Consider the following 17,963-nt stretch of genomic DNA (forward strand, 5'->3'; position numbering starts at 1 on the left):
TTACTCGTTCTATTGAACTTTTTTGAGCTCTTGAATCAAGTTAAAGTTTTATTTTGGCATTCACATTACATTATTTGAATTTGATAAATTTATTAAGACAAATAATAAATTACAATTTTTTATTTGTAAAATATGGTTTAATAATTGCTATATTAATTAAATTAATTATAATTATTCATTAATATAATATTATAACTTTTTCCTGCATTTTTTTTAATAATTCTTTAGTTTATATATAATATTTATATTAATTTTAATAATAATTTATTATTAATAAATATAAAATGAATGATAAGTTAATAAGCTTTAATTAGATTATTAAATGACCAATTTAATTGTTTTAAGACCATCAATCAACTAAACTTAGAAATAATAAATTACCCTAAACATTTATTGTTTGTTTGATAAATAGCTAGAGCCATTAGTTAAACAAATAAAATATTTTTTAGAAGTTATTTTAAAAATTTTTAAAATTTTTAAAATAATTTTTTAATTTATTTTTTTCTTTTTTACCTAATTCCCGTTTTTTAAATAATAAAAATATTTTTTGTAAGTTCGAAAAAGTTTATGGATTGAATCTAGAATATATATTATAATCTAGAATATTATTATATTTTAATCAAAGATATCTTTGACTTATATAGTTTAAAAATTATAAAAAAGAACTATTATTCAACTTGATACAAAGGCATTTTTATACAAAAACCAATTTTATCTGGTTTTTAATTTTAGTTAATTAATTATTAAATTTGAATAAAACTTAACCTTCTACAAATGTCATAATATAAATAAATAAATAATAAATAGCATTAAAAAAATCACAAATAAAATTTAACTTTATAATATTTAATAATAAATAATTCAACGAAGATCAATTTAAAATACAATTGAATTTAACAGTAAACTATAACTAAACTAAAATGAACCATTAAAAACCTAGTAAATCCAAACTAGTAAATTGATAATCTTTAAGATGCTCGACGTTGAACAAATTCTGCAAATCGTACAACATCTTTCCGTCGAGGACTTGGAAACTTTTCCGTTCATAAACAGGAAGTGCACTTCTGCCCTTGACGTCATTCAAAAAAACATCAATTGCAATGGTGCAATAACCAAAAAAGAGTTGAAGCTTCTGCCCAACGTCACAGAACTAACAGGTGAGCTTTACTCGATTATTTTCTCGATTTGCGTGACAAGTGCAGACGACAGTCTTAGTGATTTTGACTTCTGGAAAGTTGTTGAAAGCCGATGGGAAAAGGCTTCACAAAAGTACACTTCGTTTAACATCACCTGTTTCTCAGGGTTGGATTTACACACATTCCCGTTACTCAACACCATTAAGAGTAAAATTGTTTCTTTCTCTATCCACACAACTGAATTACAAAAAGAAGTTGCTGAGAAGTTGCTTCATTTTTTGTCTGACTTCGAGGGTTGCAAACAGCTGCGCATTGATGGAAATACCATTTCTGAAATGTATAAAGTGTTCGAGGCTGAGAACAAAACCGACTCCACCAAACGATTTGTTCTTCCCGCACGAAACATCGTGTTTGATTCTTTCGACGTGCGAAGTAATCAATCAACGCTTTTCAATATTTCCAAGCAGTTGGAAAACAAAGAAGGAGTCTTCCACGTGGACAACGCGACTGACGAGAAGGATGTTTTGTTAATTACAAAACTCCTTCCGAACTTCCGTGTCGCTGTTGATTATACCGCGTCACCAAAACTCCTTTCATCCATTGCGAAGAAAGAAATTTTAACAATCCCAATGTATCACTCCCCATTTGCAGTTCAAGTTCCTGAGGATGCGACTGAGGAACAAATGTCAAATGTCTCCGATATTAACCGCTTATATTTGCCGTCTTTTCAACAAAGTCTTCCCGAAGACTTGATTGATGCTTTTGGATTAATTGTGATGGGGAGATTTCCCAAGAAGATTGAAGATTGCAAATTAGAGAGGTTGGCGTCACTCAAATACAATAACATTTTGCCTGAACTCTTCCCTGTGAATTTGGGAAATATTTTGACATTGACTAAACTTGTTTTGAGAATGAATGAGCCACGTAATGACACGATGACTCTTCCAATCTCCCTTCGAGTGTTAGATTTAGAAATTCAAGACAAATTAGAGAGCTTTTGTCAAACCAAAGTTTCGGGGAAAATATGCAACGGAATCTCAGCGTTGTCTAATCTCACTCATTTACAAGTCAGATTTTCCGACGCAAAAGAAATCCCACTTCCTAAAGGTCTTTGCTCTTTGAACGTCGCTATGTGTGGAAAAGTGAAAGTTATAGACACAAACGACTTAACTCAACTCACAAAAATGGAAGTTCAGAGCTGTGAGGAGGTTGAGAAGGTCGTCATGAGTAAGACTGTTAAAATTGGGATGGTCAGGATGTGCCCAAATGCAAAGAACATTGAAGCACCTATAAGACTCAAAAACTTGACTTTGGCTTTTGAACCAAAAGCTCACATCAACTTTTTCTAAAAATTAAGAAACTATATGTTATAATATCGTTTACTATTAATATGAGAAATGACTTAAAAATCAAAATTGTAAAATCGTTCAACAACTTGATACAATAAATGTTTATTTTTGAACTGAATTTTTTTATGAAAAAAATTAAATTTTAGTTTTTACAATAATTTTTATTCAAGGAACTATTGAAACTAAAATGTAATAGTAAATTAATTATATTTTTAAATAATTAGCTAAAACCAAAATAAGTAAATAAAATAACTAAAAAACCAACAAGACGATGTGGCTCATTGAAGTGGTTTCGATCTTTGTTCTGTCTTTATTTGGGCTAGGCGATAATTCTCAAAACCGTGAAAATGAGTCAAATGAATATAGGTTTGACGCTTCATCAAATCATTTGGATATATTATCCAAATTGTGTGCTGTTCGCACTGCGAAGAACACCACAGAAATCAAAGTGAAGTTGCTGTCCTTTGACAATACACAATTTACTCTTCCTAAAGACACAACGATCAAAAGCGATAAATTGGTTCTAGCCAATGCAACAATTAAACTTAGTGATTACTTGGGAGGGACTTCTGTGAGGTCACTCAATAGCAACATCACTATAATAGGCCGTGGACTTTTACAATCAGACACGACATCCTCATTAACAGGGGGGTTACTAATTATGTCGGATAGTGCAAAAGTAACTGCAAAGCAAACGAACGACCTTCAAAGTGTTGATATCAATATGACGGATGCCTCTTCGATTCAGTCCCAAACACAGACCGTCTTGTCTGATTGTCGAGCTTTGATATTTGAGTATGGAAGTGTCCGTTCTGAGGACACTTTATTGATAACGAATGGTACAATTATAACCATGGAAATAGGGGGGTACATGACATCTTCAAACTTCTTAAAAGTGGTTGACGAGAATACGATCATCCATTTGAGGGATAACACAAGTGTCAATTCGAACAATTTTGTTGTCTATAATTCCGCTGTTCTAACATTCACGGACTTTGCAAAACTTCGTGTAAACAATGGAGTGAATGTCAACAGTAAAGGGAGAATTACAGTGAACAAAGCGGGGGTTTTAAAAACGGGGAGTTTTGAATTGAAAAACAATGGCGTTTTAAGTCTTATCACCAACAACTCGCAATTTTCATTGAAAACAAATTCGTTCAGTTGCGTCAACGCAGAAATGAACTTTGGAGACTTTGGAAGCATTTTGACTGCATTGACCATTTTGAATAAATGCAAAATAACAGTGAAAAATAGGAGCGTGCGAAATGTCCCGTTGATGGTTGCCGGGTATACCACGTTATTCGACTTTTCTCTCAGTTACACCGAGTCGTTCGACTTTGCAGTATTCCCAACAGCAACTCTGATCGACGAAAACAAACTCCCTGAAGGGTACCATGTGTTACAGAATAACGCGTTGCTGAGATTTGGTGAATCAAAACTGTTCTTCTGTCATTTGAATGAAACGAATGATGTGTACAACGCCTATGTAGAGCCTTATTGTCCATGCAGTGGACGGAATTGCTTTGTGACTCCTTTAGAAAATTTGACACACATTGTTTTGGGGTTTGAAACTTCCAGTCAAATGAAGTATTCGAAAATGGACAGCGACACAGCCATTGAAGAAAAGGACGTTGTCGAGGTCAATGGTGTACTTTGCTCATTGGCCCTTGTCAAGTTGATCACAATCAAAATCAATTCATACAAAATTGCTGATGTCAAAGTCCATAACTTGGAGAAAACAGTGCTGGTCATCTCTAACAATGGATTTTCTTTCAACGGCTCTCAATGCTCTTTTGGTGTCTTTGTGAATAGTTCTTTCAGTTGTTTAGGACCACTTACAATCTGTTACGAAGGCAATTACAACATAACTGAGCGGAAGTGTGAAAAGTGCATTTCAGAGCAATGCCTGAAGTGTGACAACAGTTACGAAGAAAGTTGTTTAAGGTGTAAAAATGGGTATATTTTAAAAGACAACATTTGTGTTGAAAAACCTGTTGGGTGTCTGTTCACTGATGGGCTCAGTTGTTTAAAGTGTGAAGACAAATACGAACTGAGTAATGGGAGATGTGTAATCCCCGAGGATTCTTGTCACCTTAAATATAACAAAGAATGTCTGATCTGTACACAGAAATAAAGGGGATACTGTTCTGCTTGTGTCTTGTCGAATTATTGATTGTTTATATTCATGTATGTATAGTTTTTTTTCGTTAGTAAAAAGTACTATAATGAAACTATAATAGATAAGTGCCAAGGAATTAACAGAAAAGAAGACTTAAAAAAGAGAAAAATGGATGTGCGAGTAAAGCCTACTACGCTGGCAGATTTAGACGAGGAACATGTCCTCCAAGAAACTGTTCAGACGGAACTCAACAAAATGTATTTGCTGAAAGAGCCGGACGAAGTTGTTATGTCCAACACCGTTGCAATAAAAGCTACTGTCCAACAGTACGCGTCTGAGGTCGATAAAGTGATGGAACACGTCGCGAAAATATTTCTCAAAAGATTCAAAATGAAGACAAGTTTCTACGACAGATATGGAGAAACACACCGACTTGATATGTTACGACAGTTTGTGTGTTACTCAAGATGTTATAGAGAGCTTGCGCCGTATCAATTGGACAACGCCAAGGAGTTATATATGAAAGTATTTAAGAACTATGATTGCACTGAAGTAAAATGTGTGAATGGAGTCTGTTTTGTGTTAAAGTACATGATGTTGTTTGACTTACTACGGAGAAATCGCGTTGTTGGTAATGTGAGACTCTTCAGGTCGTTATCCAAGTTCGTATCTTCTGCTGACTTGGTCAAAGAAGTGCTCGAAATGGTGTTTGATTCAACAAATGGCATCTTTGATGCTTTAATCAACGTTGGGTATATCGTGAAAGAACGACAATATCCACAGTATTGCACGCCATATACATGCAAGAATATTTCGGACCTAATGGCAACAGGAATCGAACTCGGAGTGTTAGGAAACTACCTTTCTGGAGAGAGAAAAGACGTTGAAGTCGATATTGTCAAGAACCTCAATATGGCGCCAGACGCAAAGCAAACAATCAAAAACCTCAATGTCATAGTAGGGATGATGACCAAACTGGGGATGCCTTTTTCAATCAATGGAGTACAGTTTTTTGACTACATGTTGTTCAGAAGAGAACCCATCACACTCTCGTCCTTTCTATTTCAGTTTCTTCTGACTTTCAAGAGTGTGTTGTGTGTCCCAATTCATGTTGTGTCAAACGAAATTTCGAAGATCTGCGGGAGCAAAATAACATTGAACACCACGAAAGGGATGTTTGAGAAATGGGCGAATGCGATTGCGTCTTACTATGGGAAAACGTTTAGTATAGCCGACTATCAATTGTACTTGCCATATCTCTACATCCTCTGTTATTACTTGAAAATTGACGTTCCAAAGATTAAACAGCACACTGATACAGCAAAAACAAGAAAAGAAGTTGCCAAAGAGATGAAAGAGATGCTGGAAACACTTCACGCGCCAACGAATTTGTTTTCGGAAGGTTCGGATTTTGTTGGGAATAACCAGTATGTGACATCTGTTCTCTCATTCTTGTTCTTTTACACTCAGAAATCCACACTTGTCGACTGCGCTGCGAATTCGTTGATATCTGCTTTGAGACACTTTGTTGAGAGAAAGCGAATGGAAGAGAGGAGGAAGAAGGTGTCTGCGATATTTGGGTGTGTGACTGTCATGGAGGGGTGTATCAAAACAAAGTACTTTGACGAAGTTGTGAATGGAACAGTGCTTGTACAAAACTTGGGACAACAGCTTGTGTATGAGGAAACTGTTTCAGCAACACAAGATGTCCAGAGCTGTATGAAGAAAACTTTATTTGAAAGAAGGTTGAAAGGTGTCACAAACAACGTTGAAGATACTCAAAGTGTATTTAGAGAAGTGTTGTACACGCGAGATTTTGATGGCCTTTTACAAGCGAATCAGAACGTTCAAGCCGTTGGTAAGGAAGGAATTCAACACAGAAAATATTTGAATGAAAATTGGTGTTCGACTGAGGTCCAAAGTGTGTATCGAATGCTTTTATGGAAGACCTTTTTGAATGCAATGAACGACAATGCGACACATGTCCAAACCATTTCTCGGCGTATGGGTGATGCAATTGACTTTGAGCGCATCATAAGAGCGAGTCAATCGTTTCAAGCTGTTTTCCGATCCAATGAAGCAAAAAACAGTTTTGAATTGGAAAAACAGATTGCGACTGGTTTACAATCAGTGATAAGAAGAAATTTGTTTTCACGTCACTTTGAGAATGTCGTCTTTAACATGAAACTGGTGCAAAGTGTAGCGAGAGAGGAAAATGAAAAGATGCGATTTGAAGAAATTGTCGAAGCGTCTGTTAACACAGCTAGTTCTATGGGAAAACTGTTGCACTCGTCTGATTTTAAGTTGATGCGAATTGTCACGCCTTATGTGCAGAGTTCTTTGAGGGGCAAAACACTGAGTTATGATATTGGAAGACTTGTAAAGGAAGTCAAAGAAGTCCAGAGTGTGTTGAGGAGAGTGTTGGTCAAAGACTTTTATGATGAGCAAAATTTCTGTTCTGTTGATTCACAAGCGAATTGCAGGTGTGTTATGGAGAACCACGACTATTTGGAAAGCTCTTTAAGCCAAGTGTTTGCGTCTTCTGAAATTAGACGATTTGTTGCTGAGAGAAAGTACAACGCGATTGTTGAAAGGAGTGCATATCTTCAATTAGTCATGCGTTCCGAGTGCCAAAAGGTTTCTTTCAGAGATTTGTGTCTATTTTCGGAGTACACTGAAGGTCTTTTTAGAGGCATCTGCCACAAGAACGAGTTCAACGAGTTTGACAATGCGAGTGGAGAAGTTTCGAGTGTTATCAGAACGTTGGAAATGAAGTTATACTATCAGTTACAACGGAAAATGAGTGAAGCGATCCAAAGTGTCATAAGACGCAATAGGTGGAGCAATTCATACAACACTGTCATTCATAATGTTCTCGAGCCGCAGAACGCATTAAAGAGTGTTGTGTACACTTGTTGGTTCAAAGAGGCAATGACCGGGATCAACTTTATTCAACGACGCGGCAAATATTATGACATCGTAAATAGTGTAGTTGATGTTCAAAGCATTATTAGAGCCATTTCTGTTGACAGTTTCAATAAACGATATTCTAATACCAAAAATGTCGAAAATGTTATGCGAGGAACAACACTTTGCGAAAACTTTAAGAGTCAATTGGAAGGTATAAAGAACGCATCGAAGTGCTCTAAAAGTGTTCTGTATACACGAGAATACAACGACATTGTTTCAAGTAGTAAAAATGTCCAAAGTGAGTGGAGGCGCGTTATTCATTCGCAGAGGTTCAAGGAGTTGGAATGCTATTCGTGTGAGGCGGAAGGCATCTTGCGGGGTGTTTTAGTTCGCCAAGAAGTCACAAAGCCGTTAGAAGAGCATTATATGAGGTGTAAATACCTTCGTGAAGTTGAGAAAGAGTCGAAACCCGTTCAAGGCATATGTCGAGCTTTAATTGTGAAATATGGATTGGATTTGGACGACGAAGTTCTTCAATCGTTGTCATACTCATGTGATTTGTATCGTGTGATGCACTCGGAGAAGATGGAGCCACGAGAACCTAAAAGAAAGGTTTCCGAAAGCCCCACAAAGATGTTACAAAGTCCATCGCAACGGATTCTGCCCCAAGAGATTGTAGTGAATTCGATCTTTTTAAATAAAACCACACGAATGTCGTTTGGAGGGAAGGAGAGTAACAGTGGTAAGTTGTATGAATATCTGAGAACGTCGAAGAGAAGCATCTTAGAGATTGCGTTTTCTAATATTCGGATGATCGAAAGGAGGCGACTTGAAGAAGTACAGATTGGTACGAAACAACTATACGAACAAATTCGAAAGAGCGGATGGTTCAGAGTGATGTTTGTGAAGTACAATTGTGTGAGACATATACTCGACTTATTGAAAGCATCAAATAAGTCCCCACCATTTTTGGAAATGGTGGAGAAGGTGTGCGTCATGTTACTCATTCTGTTCAACGACAACGCTTCGTATCAAGAGTTTAAAAATGGAGACATCGAGAACGTGGTAGAGGTTATCGGAGAAATAATGAGGAAGTACACTGAAATCAGAATTCTTGCGGAAGCCACTAAACTGATGATGAGAATTGCTACAATGAAGCCACATACAAAGGAATTGATGAAGGAACTCTGTGCAAGACTCACGAACAAAATGAAAGAAATTGAAACGAAAGAGAAGTTGGAAATCAAACGAGGCAACGAACTCAGTAAGATCACTAAAAAGGAATTTATCTATGAGCCTGCGTCGTCGTATTTAAAACAACTCATCACAAAGGTGTTGGGGAAGCAATAACATTTCTTTTTTTGAATTGTTATAAGTTGGGTTGAAATAATTGTTTTACCATTTTTTTCATTAACCGGCCGACACGGACACCTCTGTGCCGGCAACAAGGACATGGTTCGTTTTTACGAACCATTTCATTCCCCCTTTCTAAAAATAAACAAAACAATCACTTAAATCGAACACATGACGATCCAAAATTCCAGTAATTTTTTTCTTTTAAAAGAAAAAACACTTCTTTCGCTCGAAGACCCAATTGACTGATTATTTTTATTTCAGATCAATAAAACACTGAAAAAGAAAAATAATGGGTGCCAGTGTTAATTTAATGGTTTATAATATGGTTAATAATACAATTTGAATAGTAAAATAATACTTGTAAAAACAACACATAAATAATTATCATAATATGAACAAAAAAAAAAAGTAACCACAAAATAACCATATAATATTATAAATATAAAACCATATAAGTCTAAGTGCTTTAAACGAATGTGTGTACTTGGAAAGCCGTCGGTATTCATTGAATGTGTTAGCTGAGCAAAAGGAGTTGTTATGAATTGATTTCTGGTTGTCGCGAAAATAATAATCAATTCTCGCGAATATTACCAAAACAAATAATTATTTTTCTGACAAATAAATGAACATAAAGCAAAAAGTAAGTCGACTAATTGTATAGTAACTTTATTATTATTTTTGAGAATGATTTTTTGTTGGTTTTAAATAGATTACTTAAATAGTTAAACTTACTATTAAAATAATGTATTTAATCATTGATAAACTATATTGTAAAACTATAATTTTGTATCCTATTAAATTTTCAAATGAATTAAAAATTATTATTGTTTGACAAAAAAAATAAAATTCACAATAAAAACACCAAAGAGTCGGGAAAAGATGAACAAAAAAAAGAAATAACACAAGAAGAAAAATAATACAACACAAAAAGAGTTCGTTTCAATGATAAAAAAATTGTATTAAAATAAGAAAATTGTTTCATGATTGGTAAAACTATGTGGCAAATTGCCGAGATTTCAAAATTTGGTTTGTTTTTACGAACCATGTTCTTGTCGGCCGGTTAAACAAGTCATTTTTATTATTACACAAATAATAATATAATAATAATAATAATTATATTACAACAACACTCCCACAAATATTTACAATCGAATGACAATGAATGTTAATTATTAAATGCAAACTTTTTAAAAATAAACAAGACATTAATTTGACAACTTGACAATTATAACATTTACTTTTGTTTATGATTTATTATTATCACATGTTTGTTTGTGTTTTAAATAACAATTTACAATAATCAATAAGTCACCTCTTTTTTTGACAAACAATTTGTTATTTGTAATTTACATTAAAATTGTTTCAACATTTGTGAACAATTCTGAAAAAAGAATAAAAACAGTCACATTGATCAATTAAAACATCAGTTTGATTCACTAGAAGAGGACTTTTCAGGTGACTTTTCGGTGTTATTTGTTGGAGAATCAACTTTGACTTCGACTTCTTGTTTTTCAGTGTTTTGGTCATTGTTCTGTGGTGGTGACTGCATTTCTTCTTCGTCGATTTTATTATCAATTTTGTCGCGTTTACTATTGAGGATTTTTCTGATAATGACAACCACTGTTAAAAGAAGAGCACACACTATCAAAAAGCCAACAAAGAGTGCAGCGACGATGATAGCAATTTGCTTTTCGTCTTCTTTGGGGTCTTTAGCCACGTGGTTAGTGTTTGAACTTGATTCTTCGGCAAGAGCCAACGCGAAAAGCACAAAGATTAAAACGCACATTGTTGTCCTTCACCTTCTTTTCAGAGTTTAAATAGAGAACGACAAAAAGTCTAACTAACGGAAAGTCTTCTTCGTTTTGTCAAGTGGCATAGTTTCCTTTTTATTTTTTATATAGTTACTATAATAAAAAAAGATAGTATATTTTAAAATATGTTTTTCGACTTGCCCGCATTGCTTCAAAGTAATTTTTTAACCTTAGGAAGAAGGAACTGGAAAAAATAATAAAAATTATAGGATTTGATTTTAATCCACTTTTTTTAATTATGAAAAAAACAGATGTTGATTAAACATAATTAACATAAAAATTAACTATTTAATGTTAATTATATTTTATCAATATTATAATATAATAATTTTTGACAAAAAATTAATTTTAACCAAACTAACTAACTAACCCAAATTGATAAGTTCAATCAGGCGTCTCCATTTTTTACTCGAAAATACCCACGTCACCAAGTTTTTACCATTTAAATATATATTAAAAACTATTTTTTAATAATATTTTTTCATTTTTAAAAACATAATTATTCTAAACCATAAAATAAGTCATCATAATTTTTTTTATTCAAAAAAATACTTTGAATAACCAAAAAATATAAAACAATCAAAAAGCAGAAAAATTTAATTGTTATGATTTAATTATGTCTATATTTTCAAAAAGGATAAAAAATCAAATTTGTTTTTTAATTATTTTTTTACAATTTAAATTATCCACACGATTTTATCAATTTTATTTTTTTTAATAATTATCTTGTGAAATATTTGCTCGATTGAATTCACATTTTGATATAACATATTTAAATCACGTCAAATATACAAACGGTGTTATCTATTGAGCGGCACTTGCTTCGGGAATTAACAAAAATCAACAAAAGAGTGTAACACATTGGTTAGACAATACACAACAATTGATATATTTAATGTTGTTTTGAATGTTTAATAATAACATCGATGTATCACATAAAAGGTTAAAAATGTAAATAATATTTATGTGTGTATTTCACAGACTCGACATATTTAATCCAAAAACAAGAAAAACACAATTAACAATATATTGTAAATATGTAATAAATATGGAAATAACAATAATTTATTTGGTGAATACCACACGTTTTTGGCAATAAAAGCTGTATTTAATAAAAAATTCAGTATATTAATATTTAAAACTATTTATCACAAAAATAATTTATTGATAAGCAGAAAAATACAAATTAATTAACTTTTAAAAAAAAGTGTTTTCAAAAATTCACATAACAAAGTTATCAACGTGATTATATGATTAAATAAATTAATAACACATATATGATATTTTTAATATAACTTTGATTGTTAAATAAAAATTACATTGAATAACAACCGTTAATGACATTGTTTTGTCAATTATTAATTATAATTTTTGTGTAATCTGTTTGATATTCTGTTGAAAAGAAAAATCAAATAAAAACAATTTTTATTTATTTCATAATGTAACTACTTGGATATGCTCATTTTTCATTCAAAAACCATTTGTTTATAAATACTAATAAGTGAGATATTATATACAATAATTGTTCTTGACTATCATTTTATAATTTTTCATATTACAAGACTCAACAGTAAACGGGTTTATTTTGTTAACACCACAACACTCACAATATTGTAAAATGGGACCCATCAAATGCCAATTTTCAATTATTTAATCACACTGGTTGGTGTATAAGGTTCTACTTTTATTGCTACACTTTCATTTTGAAAACAGCTTAAAATTAAGCTTGACAAGTTTCAAGTGTGTAAATATATAACACCAAACAGAAAGCTTAAATGAAAATCGAAAAAATATCATAAGTTTCAACAAATTTTGGGTTCTGATTTGTGGCTCACACACATGCACATTAAATATTAAATCGATTTCCCTGTCGTCGTAAAGTTAACAACAAAAAATACACATTTTTATTAAAATTACATTTCATTATTTATTGTTTGAGTTTATCATTGTAATAAGTAACATGAAACAACATGTGGTACATTCACAACATGTCATTATAATTACAATTTATAAATAAAAAAATAAAATGTAAAATACACTTAACACACTCTGAGTTTTTTATATTCATATTAAATTGACATTGATATTATAAGATATTTACAGTAAAAGTGGGTTTGACAATCATCGTTTGTATAATATGTATTAATTAATGATTTTAATTATGTTTGTTGTTTATAGTGGATTGCCTTTTGTATTAAAAATTAAACAATTCAATTCAAAAAAGTTTATTATTCCCAATTTAAAAACATTTTAGTTAATTATAACTTTTTACCAAAAATTATTTTTGCCAAATTAAAAATTTAAATTCCAATTAAGGAATAACTTAACCAAATGATACCAAAAACTATTTTATTCGACAATTATTATTTTCTTGTTAAAAAATTACTAATAATACCAGTTTGATCTCTAAATACTGAAAAGCAAAAATTGGAGACGTTTGGTTCAATAAAGGATTCCGACTTCAATAAAGAACTATTCTTTGAACACTCAGAATGGTAATTAAAAAAACACCCATTTAAACAATGAAACTGATTGTTTGGACACTTTTGTTTATGTAAAAATAACTGAATTCAGATGCATTACTTGCTCCCATAAAGGATTTAATGTTTGGTGTTGTTATGGACACTTCCACGCAATATGTATCAATTGTAAAAAAAATAAGTATGGTTTTGATTATTTGTTGATTTTATTTTTTTTGTTTAAAAAGAAATAATAAATAGTATTTTCCAGTTGGTCCCAAAGGAAGGGATAGAAAATAAGTAGATTTGAATCAGCGTTCTAAGGTTAAAGCGCAAACAAAAAAGACGAAAAAAGGGAAGAGTTTGAATAACAAAATTGAAAGGTGTTTTGTAAAACACTGGAATTGAAATAGTAAAAATATATAGAAAAAGTATTAACAAGAAAACCAGAGTCAGCATACCCTCCGAACACCCTCAAAAGACAGAGTAAAGGGACAAGTAAGCACCGAAAATGATAATAAGAAGTATAAAACCAAGTCAACACGATTTCAATTACTTAGTCCTTTTTGAACTCTGGTTTTTTCTCAGCTGGGACAGCCTTCTTGAACTTTCTTTCGCCTTGAATTTGTTTAGCCTGGTCGTGAGCAACGGCAGCAGTTGCGACTGGTTCTCTGAGTGTGAATGGGACGGCGTCTTCTGGGAAGCACATCTTGGCTCTCAAATACTTAATTCCTTCGTCGTTGATTGTCCAGTACAAGGTCTTCCAGTTGCAAGTCTCTTTAACGAGTTTCTTGGAGACGAGGCCCTTCATCAACATGAATACCTGGAGATTTGGAATGTTGAAGTATGGGTGAATGCAAGTGAAATCCTTCACGCAAACGACACATCCTGCAGTGAACAAGCGTCTGTAAACGTCTCTGATGTGCTTTGTTGGGATTCTCATGTCGAATGGCAAATTTTCAGTGTTCAAACTTTTTTTAATCAGGTTAGGGTTCTTTCTATTCTTTTACTTATCTTTTACTATTTTTCTATTCCTTTTGTAATAGCCTTTTTTTTCTTTTCTGTTTGTATTTATCAATTTTTATGGTTCTTTTATTATTTAAAATACTAGAGTACTCCCCTTGTACTCAAATGGCACAAATCGCCGATACTTTTGGCCCATTTTGAACTAAAAAGTAGGGTTGGGTGGTTGAAGACAAATAGTTCATATATAGTTTATTTATTGTAGAGGGACAGAATGAAAGTAATAAAAAGAACCATACATTATAGCTTGACCTCCTCAAAACGCACAGAAAACAACTCTTTGAAGAATTACTTTGGGCTGCCATTTGGATCGGACTTGCTTTCAGTCGTAATGATTTTGATTGGTGGCCGTTGGGCTGGGGGAGAGGACTTTGGCTTCACCCTTTTTGTTTCATCTCTTGAGCACACACTCTTGACAAAGCCAGTGGAGTCATTGAAACAGTCTGAGTGATAGAACACACCACAATCTGTGTCTTAGTATTTCTTAATCCAATCGCGATGAGTCTAAAAAACAAACAGGCGCAAGTAAGTCCCTGAGCTTTGTGAACTTTTCCATGGCAATTGAGGCAAATACCTTCTGTGTTGTTAATGATATATCGATGGACATAATAAGGCGTTTGGAAACGTTTTAAGACGTCTTTGTCACTGTAGTACAAGAAGTAGGAGGTGCGAAGGCCTTGGGTCTCTCTGGCCTCTTGAATGGTGCCAAGGACTAAATTGTCATTTGTTGCACTCTTCTCAGTCATTTCGGTGACCGCAAGGGTTTCATTGTCGATTGCTTTGATTGAACAGTTTGCACATCCCACCCACATATCGTTTAAGAACGGGAAGAGCGACATGGGCTTTTCGATGGAAATCGAACTGATTTGCTTGTCTTTGCGCATCACCAATATGTGATTCTTCTCTTTGGAACAAACATAAAGAGTGTCTTGGACACTTGCGATAGCATTGACGCTCCCGATCATAATCTCTTTGATCGATACATACTTGCTCTTCGACTTTGGCGGAAATTCGGTTTTGCAAACACCAGTGAATGTCCCAATATACAATGTTTTATCCATCACACACCCACATGTTACAGAACCAACCAACTTTGGTGCTATTCGCTTTATGTCAGAGTCTTTTTTGGATGGTTTGTATGTGACAATTTCGCCCGTTTCTGACAAGAGCCAGATGTCCCGTTTGTTTTTTGTCAACGACCCAATCAACACGATTTTGCTTGGGAGTGCTATGTCGATGTTCACTTTATTACCCAAATTGTCTTTATATAACCACGCAAGTCCATTATCACTCCCACATATCACCGTTTTATCGTGCACATACACAGCAGTGACGACAAATTCGACGTCTACAGTCATTGTGGCATGCTCACAGTCTGTCAGTGGATATAACGACAATTTACTTCTGCTTTGGTCATTTGATGAACACACACAAACATAGTCTCCAGTGTAAAACACATTGGAAACTATATCTTTGTTCTCTTCTGACACCGAACAAGCCTTCCGCTCCTCTTCATTCAAATTGCGTTCTATGTCCTCAGCTTCACGACACGCTTCGCCAACACTCGAAGTCACATCATTTCCAACAACACCACCAGAAGAGCTCGACCCACCTTTTGAACTGGGGAAGATCAGTGCGTTGTTGTAATTTCCACTCAAAAATTCCGCCCCTTTGCGTTGTCGGCGAGAGACAGACATTCTGGACACGATATTGGAGTCGTCCGATGACCGGATTGAAACCTTCTTCTTGAATTCTTCTTCAAATTGAATCACATTTTTCATCACAATATTATACCCCTTGAAATTGTAGTCGAGCTTTTCAAATGTTTTCATGTACGACTCGTCTTGAAGCTTCTTTTCGAAGCTTGGGTAAATGGTTGGCGTGTACAATGAGTATATCGCAGAATCGGTTGTATACCCATTTTGTATGTACAACGGATTTAACACGCGTTTGCACTTTGTGAATATCGAATGGAACATCAGTCGATGGAAGACTTGGTCTTTAGTCATCTCTTCGACCGAGTCGAGCAGTTCCAAGATATCGTCGGGCACACTGATTGTTCTTAAAGTCTTCAAAAGGTCTTCTGCAAATGATTTCAGTTTCAGTGTAGCTTCAGAGCTTTCGGCTTTAATTGAGAGTGTCGAACTGGCTGAACTTCCTCGTCTCTTATGCAAGTCGTTTTCTTTTTTGATCTTCTTCTGTGCTTCCTCCAAGTCCGTGTTCTTCTTTTGTAAGTCTTCGACCTTTTTCTGTAGTTCGTCGTTCTTCTTTGATGTGTCTTTGTTAGTGTCTAACTCTTGTTTCAATAATACAATGTCTTGTCCAAGAGATAATACTTTCTTCTCCAAAAGTGATTGTTGCATTCGTAAGTCGTCCTTCTCCGAATCAACATTCTTCACTAAAATGGCTTCAGCCACTTTCGACCCATCAAGTGCTAGTCTTAGAGTAAGTTCTATGTCTGTTGGCACCGAAGTCATCCCACTACTAATTTGACTTTGGGCCAAGTGAAGTTGTTTGATAGTGTCTGCGTGTGCTCTTCTTTCGTCTTCAATTTGGTTGACCAGTTCAGTCTTTTCGTCTTTCATTTTAATCAACTCGGCAACAACCTTCTTGACAGACTCTGCACTTTTCAGTGCTTGGTCCTTGCGAATGTCATTCAACTTTTTCGACTCAGCCAAATCGGAAGTCAATTTTGCATTCTGCTTTTCAAGTTTTTCGATTTTACCAAAAGTGTTTCTTTTGAGTTCAGAGTATTCTTTCATCAGGTTTGTGAGCATCAGTTTGTTTTCGCTTCCATCAGAAGAGTCGTCGGTGTCAGTTGTGGCCAAATCGCTTGTGTCATCATCGTCAGTATTGGTGTCATCTGTTTCTTGTTTTGGAGCGGGTTTAGAGTCAGTTTTACTCTTCTCGTCAGTGTCGTCGCTGTATCCTGAATTTCCACTTTGACTATATCCGTCTGAGCTCTTGCTCTCACTCATTTGTATATTTTGCTTAGTTTCACATTTTGTTTTTTTAAACAAAAACTATATCTTAAACTAAATGATATAGTTCTGTAATTACCTTTTTATACTTTTGATTTCGGAAGATGAAACTCCCATTATTTTTAATCTATTTTGGTGTGTTCTGTTGTTTTGTCTGGTCACTTCGTTCGGCATTTTTAATCTCAGTGGTATCTATTTGTTTTACTATTCAGTATTATTACTTCTTTTATTAATGAACTTAATAACTTTTTATTGTTAAGAAAGATATTTCAAAATTTGCATTATGCAAAAAAAGTCTCAAGTGGTTAATTGTGTGTTAAATTTTATAATACATTTTACTATTGTGTTTTGTTATATTTTAAAAGAAGCAGCTTTTTTTTGTTTCCAATACAAATAATAAATACTGTATTATATTTAATTAAAACTTAAATGTATAACTTTAGTAACTATATATATATAATACCATATGACTAAAATTTGACTTTAAAGTTATTTGTTGATTAAATTGAAATAGCAATGGAAGCTTCGAACTATAAAAGAATTATTTACAAAAAATATCTTTGACATTTCAGGATTTATCTTTAATACTTTTTGATTCGACCAACTTAACAGAGTTTGAAAATAATTATATCGGATTCTATTTTGAAGTCTTTTGTTTGTAAAATTAATTTATGTCCCATATAATTTATAGTTTCATTTATATAACAATTTTGTTATTAACTAATAGTTTTATTAATAAATCGAACTTAAAAAGCATGTTTAAATTTAATTAATAAAAGTTTTGCAATATACAGTAAAACCTCCCAAGAGCGGTACGTC

The 17,963-nt window shown here is 33.5% G+C and overlaps 6 protein-coding genes across 6 annotated transcripts; 3 read left to right on the forward strand and 3 right to left on the reverse strand.

Annotated features, from left to right (window-relative positions):
• Positions 1-973: 973 nt before the first annotated feature.
• Positions 974-2,485, forward strand: EIN_083440 (hypothetical protein; the record flags this gene model as incomplete). The annotated part of the gene is made up of 1 exon (XM_004184510.1): positions 974-2,485. One exon carries the CDS (start codon positions 974-976, stop codon positions 2,483-2,485), a length of 1,512 nt encoding a protein of 503 aa, XP_004184558.1.
• Positions 2,486-2,756: 271 nt separating this feature from the next.
• On the forward strand, positions 2,757-4,619 carry EIN_083450 (hypothetical protein; the record flags this gene model as incomplete). The annotated part of the gene is made up of 1 exon (XM_004184511.1): positions 2,757-4,619. The coding sequence occupies one exon, from the start codon at positions 2,757-2,759 to the stop codon at positions 4,617-4,619; it is 1,863 nt and encodes a 620-aa protein (XP_004184559.1).
• A 153-nt stretch (positions 4,620-4,772) lies between these two features.
• On the forward strand, positions 4,773-8,864 carry EIN_083460 (hypothetical protein; the record flags this gene model as incomplete). Its single annotated transcript, XM_004184512.1, has 1 exon — positions 4,773-8,864. One exon carries the CDS (start codon positions 4,773-4,775, stop codon positions 8,862-8,864), a length of 4,092 nt encoding a protein of 1,363 aa, XP_004184560.1.
• A 1,429-nt stretch (positions 8,865-10,293) lies between these two features.
• On the reverse strand, positions 10,294-10,656 carry EIN_083470 (hypothetical protein; the record flags this gene model as incomplete). Its single annotated transcript, XM_004184513.1, has 1 exon — positions 10,294-10,656. The coding sequence occupies one exon, from the start codon at positions 10,654-10,656 to the stop codon at positions 10,294-10,296; it is 363 nt and encodes a 120-aa protein (XP_004184561.1).
• Positions 10,657-13,696: 3,040 nt separating this feature from the next.
• EIN_083480 (40S ribosomal protein S10, putative) lies at positions 13,697-14,083 on the reverse strand (the record flags this gene model as incomplete). Its single annotated transcript, XM_004184514.1, has 1 exon — positions 13,697-14,083. One exon carries the CDS (start codon positions 14,081-14,083, stop codon positions 13,697-13,699), a length of 387 nt encoding a protein of 128 aa, XP_004184562.1.
• A 368-nt stretch (positions 14,084-14,451) lies between these two features.
• EIN_083490 (hypothetical protein) lies at positions 14,452-17,141 on the reverse strand (the record flags this gene model as incomplete). Its single annotated transcript, XM_004184515.1, has 2 exons — positions 14,452-14,630; positions 14,681-17,141. 2 exons carry the CDS (start codon positions 17,139-17,141, stop codon positions 14,452-14,454), a joined length of 2,640 nt encoding a protein of 879 aa, XP_004184563.1.
• Between the last annotated feature and the right edge of the window lie 822 nt (positions 17,142-17,963).

The sequence above is a fragment of the Entamoeba invadens genome, assembly GCF_000330505.1.
Source record: "Entamoeba invadens IP1 unplaced genomic scaffold scaff_1105074725643, whole genome shotgun sequence".
Lineage (NCBI taxonomy): Eukaryota > Evosea > Mastigamoebida > Endamoebidae > Entamoeba > Entamoeba invadens.